Below are 4,623 nucleotides of genomic sequence, written 5' to 3'. Positions count from 1 at the left end.
CAGACAGTTCGGACAACCGAGGAGGGGGTTCATTTTCACCAGACTGTTGGACATGGATCGTTCCATTACTCCGACCTCCATGGGGTCAGACTTGTTGTTGAAGACGGTTGAGCCGTCCTGCTCCGTCACCTTGTCCAATCTTAACAGCCTCTTCATCAGCAGCTAAAAGTAGGCAGAGACAGACAGCTCACTCACTCACTAGCTCAGAAACAGAACATGGGAGAATCCGGCGGGAGAAAACATCGCCAACAGAAACGAGAGGCTGCCAAATTAGCACCGATCGCTCTTTATTAATGCTTCGATTAAATAGGCGGTTTCTGTACAAGATGATGATGATGATGACGACGATGTCAAACTCCGAAGCAGAAAAATAAGGATTAATTCTAGGCTCGCAATCGCAACCCCCCCAGCTCAGTAACGCTACTATGTCCTCCTCCTCCTCCTCCTCCGGCGGCACCGGCCTTCTTCTCGGACTTGCCGCCCGCTCCGACTCCTCCGACTCCTATAGCTGCAGCTTATGTTGCTGCTTCTGCTGCTGCGGCTGGAGCCTGCCCTTGAGGAACCCCCTGCACACCTTCTTCCAGAACTCTTTGTCCGGCTGCCGCACGTCGAAGCTCGCCTTGGCCACGTCCACCTGGCAGTCCTGCACACACGCAACGACGATCATCGGTTATTGGTTTTCAGAGTGACATAGAAGATCGATCGCACTTGCAGCAGAAAGGAAAAAAGAATTGGTCTGGAGGTTTACCAGGAGGAGGTTCTGGCGGAGGAGGCGGTCGGCGATGCTCATGAGGATGTCCTTGCTGTACTCGGGGTGGCCCTGGACGCCCATGGCGCGGTCGCCCAGCCGGAACATCTCCACGCCGGTCTTGTCCGACCGGGCCAGCACCTCGGCGTGAGCAGGCAGCTCCCACACCTGAGAGTTGTAACAACACCATTACATTAGCACACTGGAAATGGCATTGACATGTAGCAAAACAGCAGCCGGATCAGTATCTGTACCTCGTCCTGGTGGAACTCGATGATGGGCAGGTGCACCGGCATCTTGAGCGGCGCGAATAGCCTCGCCGCCGCGGCGGTGGGGTGGATGCAGCTCACGCCGATGTCCCAGCCCTTGCACGACCTCCCGGTCTTGCCGCCCAGCGCCCGGCACAGGATCTGCAAACAAGAAAAATACTGTTAATTTTATGCCAACAATTCATTTGCGGGAAGAAAAAGACAACAATGATCATCTCTTTTTAGCATTTTTCAGATTGCGACCAGAAATATTCTGAATTAAACTACAACTAGTACGTGATGAGTGACAGCGAGGCATGCTAACATTTGATTAGCGCGTAACCCGACATGATCATTATGCGCCAAAGCCAAGCGCGTTGCGACAGAGGATCAAGTTTCCGGCTGTCATCGCTCACCGAGACACATGACAACACATCCGACCCGTTGGTTCGTTCGATTGGAGCCATTATTTTTCAGAGTCGTTTTCTTGGGACAGAAGCGTTCAGCGACCGTGAATCGTGGGCAACCTACGCATCTGTGCACATAGTAAGTACATTATTATCTATCGTACGCAGCTGATCTCTGGGAGAAAAGAATTGAGGTCTTGCACTAGCTGCTGTCGCGAACACGACATGCCATGACCCGCTCGACGGCTGGCCTTGTACGGCTCCGGGAAGGGAGCTCTGACTTTTGCAGTATCGTACTTGCATCGATCTCAAGCCTATCATCGTTAATTTTTCTTTAAAATTTGTATGGTGAGGTCAGGACAGGACAGTAATAATATTATACAGATTGGACAAGAGTTTGACGACTAAAGTATGTATGTATGTATGTATCCAAGAGCTGCAACCCAAGTCGAGCTTTACTACGGAGTGCAAGATAGATCGCCTCTTGGATCCAGCCAGGGGCGGGCAGATCCCTCAACAGCCGATGTTTTTCAGCCATGAGAAGGCGACCTCGACCAAATTTCCTCGAAAAGTAAACTTGCACCGACACCCAACCTCGGATGATGCCGTCCAGGGTGGTTGGCCACGTCACCGACACTTGGCTACGCACGCAAGAAAGCTGGCGGCAAAATGGTGCGTGGCCGCTGGCTTGCACGCATGACGGCGGTGGCGTCGTCGGCAAAGCGACCGGCCGGTTCGTTCGGGTCGGTTAGTAGATGCATCACGCCGCCGGCGTGCGTGCAAGTTGCAGCATTTCAAATGTTCAAACGAACAAATAATTAGACTCCCGCTCTGGGCGGTAATCCGACTGGGTAAAGCGGGAGATGCTTTGCAATTTGGAATGCTTGATTGCCGGCACAAGTGGCGGGCAGGTGAGGCTCACGTACGCAGGACGACCCCGGCAACGCCACGTTGGCCCACGTGGATAGACAAGATTGCTGTTAACCTCTATCTAAGCGGCCACGTCACGTGCTTGGTCGGAGAAGCCAGCCGGAGTGCACGTCAAAATCTTAGCTGGAGCACACACGGTGGCTCGGAGGCGGGACCCACGGCAGCTCCCGGAGGATTCCTGGCCACGGGCGCTGAGATCTCGCTCGTTTCTACTCCTAGTAGTAGTATTCTTAATTCCTTTTGAGCTGATTTCTTATTTAATTAGTTGCTCAACATTCAGTAAAAACAGTTTACAAATGTTTGTTTACCTTTTGCAAACACAAGCTTATAAACGGCAAAAATAATTAAGCTGCGTGTTGCCCAAATGCATATTTTTACCCGACTAGATGCGTCCTCTCCTCTGGGTACCTACTTTCAACGAAGAGTACCCCACTAGTACATGTTTATTTGTTTATTTACTCTACAATGCAGCCCGGTTGTGCTCAGATTTAAGGTTTCTGCCAACGCATGAAAACATTTTGCATTTCTCCGTGAAAATTAAGCATGTGTGCAAAACTTTTACCAGCTGAGTGCATGGTAAAAAGACAGGAGGCGAATGGAAGGCCCTAGAAGGGCGCCACTCCTCTCAGCTGGTGCGGCCTGTCCGATTGCGAGGCGCCAACCTCGGAGCCCACCCACCGGCTCGATCTCACACGGAAAGAACAAGGCCGCCCAGCTCCTTCGATTACCATCCTGCCCTCCGGACCAGACGCCGATGCCAGCCCACCCAACAAAGAATCAAAGGACCGGGACGACGGACGCACCTGGTGGCCGAAGCAGACGCCGAGGACGCGCTTGCCGGCGGCGAGCTGGCGGCGGATGAGGTCCACGAGCGCGAGGATCCAGGGCTCGTCGCCGTGGGCGTCGCTGCAGCTGCCGGAGATGACGAACCCGTCGATGCCGGCCACCTCCTCGTCCGACGGCAGCTCCCCGCGCACGGCGCGGTACACCCGCCACCGCTCCCCGTCCTCCGCCAGCAGCGCGCGGAACACCTCGAAGTAGCCCCCGTACGCGTCCCGCACGTACGCCGAGTCCTCCCCGCACTGCAGCAGCGCGTACGACCCCCCTCCCGCCGCCGCCGCGGTCACCACCGGCACCTCGACGGCCGCGGCGTTCTCGAGCGGCCCCATTCCCATGGCGACCCGACCGCGGCCGAGGGATCGTGGAATGGGCGGGCGGGGGGGAATGGGCCTCGACGCTAGGGATCGCGCTGGCTGGCTGGCTGGCTAAATTGGCTCGCTGTGGGGGAGGAGATGAGGGGGCGAGAGCCGGCCGTATTTAAAGCCGTTTCTCCCGTGCCGAAAAGTGGCGCAAAGTAAATGCGCCCCCACAGTAACTCCGGTTTACCGCGCGCAGTTTGCCGTTTTTTTTATTTCCTTCCGGGCGCGTCACGGGCCGGTTTTCCGTGTCGTGGGCTCTGCGGATCATTTCCTTCTCGCTTTTCCTCCCAAGCCTCCGCCGTCTTCTCTGGGGGTTAATTTTCTCCCCGTTTTGACCGCTCCATCCACGCGACCAAATTAATTTGCGTGTGTGTGTGTGTGTGTGACAGTGCTGTAGCAGTGGCAAAATAGAAGTTTTTGCTATGCCATTTCTTCGTTATTTTTTGTGTGTTTTCAGATCACCGACGTTTTGCTTTGTGTACATTCAAAAAAACTATATTTTGCAGAGCAAAAAAGAAAACAAAAGCAAAGTGACATTGTGTTCATGCAAATGTAATAACAGTGTTGTGGCATTGGCAAAAGATGAAATTTGGCTGCCATTTCTCGGTTAATTTTTTTTTCCTTTGTGTGTGTCGTTGGTAGCATTGAAATTTTTGCTTGGTGTGCATTTAGTGTATTTTGGCGCGCGCGCACAGGACAAGCCCCACAGTCCGCATCACCAGTACGTCGTTGAGGTTTGCCCTTCATCATCAGCTGGTGCATCGGACGGAGCCATTCCGACTTGTCTGCCACGGAGCGATTCCGTTTAGATACTCCCGTCACGGTGTCCGCCGCTGACGCGGACACCGGCACCTTTGCGTCCATTCGCAGTAGAAAACAACGGCCCAGCACGCTTTCCGAGGTGCACGAAACGACCGACTGCCTGCCATCACAAGCCTCACTTTTCTTTATCTTGGGGAAGACCTCAGCGTACCGTGTCAAAGGCTCAAAGGCAGTAACCGGCCCTGGGTTTCTGCCGGTTTTCCCATTCCGAATGGACCTGGACGTGGTTTCGGAAGCGGCAGAAGGCGTCCAGGTTCGATGAACCTGCG

At 54.2% G+C, this 4,623-nt stretch overlaps 1 protein-coding gene across 1 annotated transcript; it reads right to left on the bottom strand.

The window, feature by feature from the left end:
* Positions 1–270: 270 nt before the first annotated feature.
* On the bottom strand, positions 271–4,175 carry LOC109745571 (gamma-glutamyl peptidase 5). The gene is made up of 4 exons (XM_020304696.4): positions 3,137–4,175; positions 1,003–1,158; positions 749–916; positions 271–643 (listed from the first exon to the last, which is right to left on the bottom strand). Exons 1-4 carry the CDS (start codon positions 3,506–3,508, stop codon positions 503–505), a joined length of 837 nt encoding a protein of 278 aa, XP_020160285.1. The 5' UTR covers positions 3,509–4,175; the 3' UTR covers positions 271–502.
* Between the last annotated feature and the right edge of the window lie 448 nt (positions 4,176–4,623).

This window comes from Aegilops tauschii, chromosome 4, assembly GCF_002575655.3.
Source record: "Aegilops tauschii subsp. strangulata cultivar AL8/78 chromosome 4, Aet v6.0, whole genome shotgun sequence".
NCBI classification, from domain to species: Eukaryota; Viridiplantae; Streptophyta; class Magnoliopsida; order Poales; family Poaceae; genus Aegilops; species Aegilops tauschii.
The sequence above is the reverse complement of the archived record's forward strand: the minus strand, read 5'-3'. Positions and strand labels throughout refer to the sequence as shown.

What these genes read in the sequence shown, in the direction of transcription:
- LOC109745571 (XM_020304696.4), bottom strand. Translation starts at nt 3,508, where the DNA reads ATGGGAATGGGGCCGCTCGAGAACGCCGCGGCCGTCGAGGTGCCGGTG. An exon ending in GCGTCTGCTTCGGCCACCAG is followed by an intron (nt 1,159 to 3,136) that starts GTGCGTCCGTCG and finishes TCTTGTTTGCAG; the next exon opens with ATCCTGTGCCGGGCGCTGGG. An exon ending in TCCGCCAGAACCTCCTCCTG is followed by an intron (nt 644 to 748) that starts GTAAACCTCCAG and finishes GCGTGTGTGCAG; the next exon opens with GACTGCCAGGTGGACGTGGC.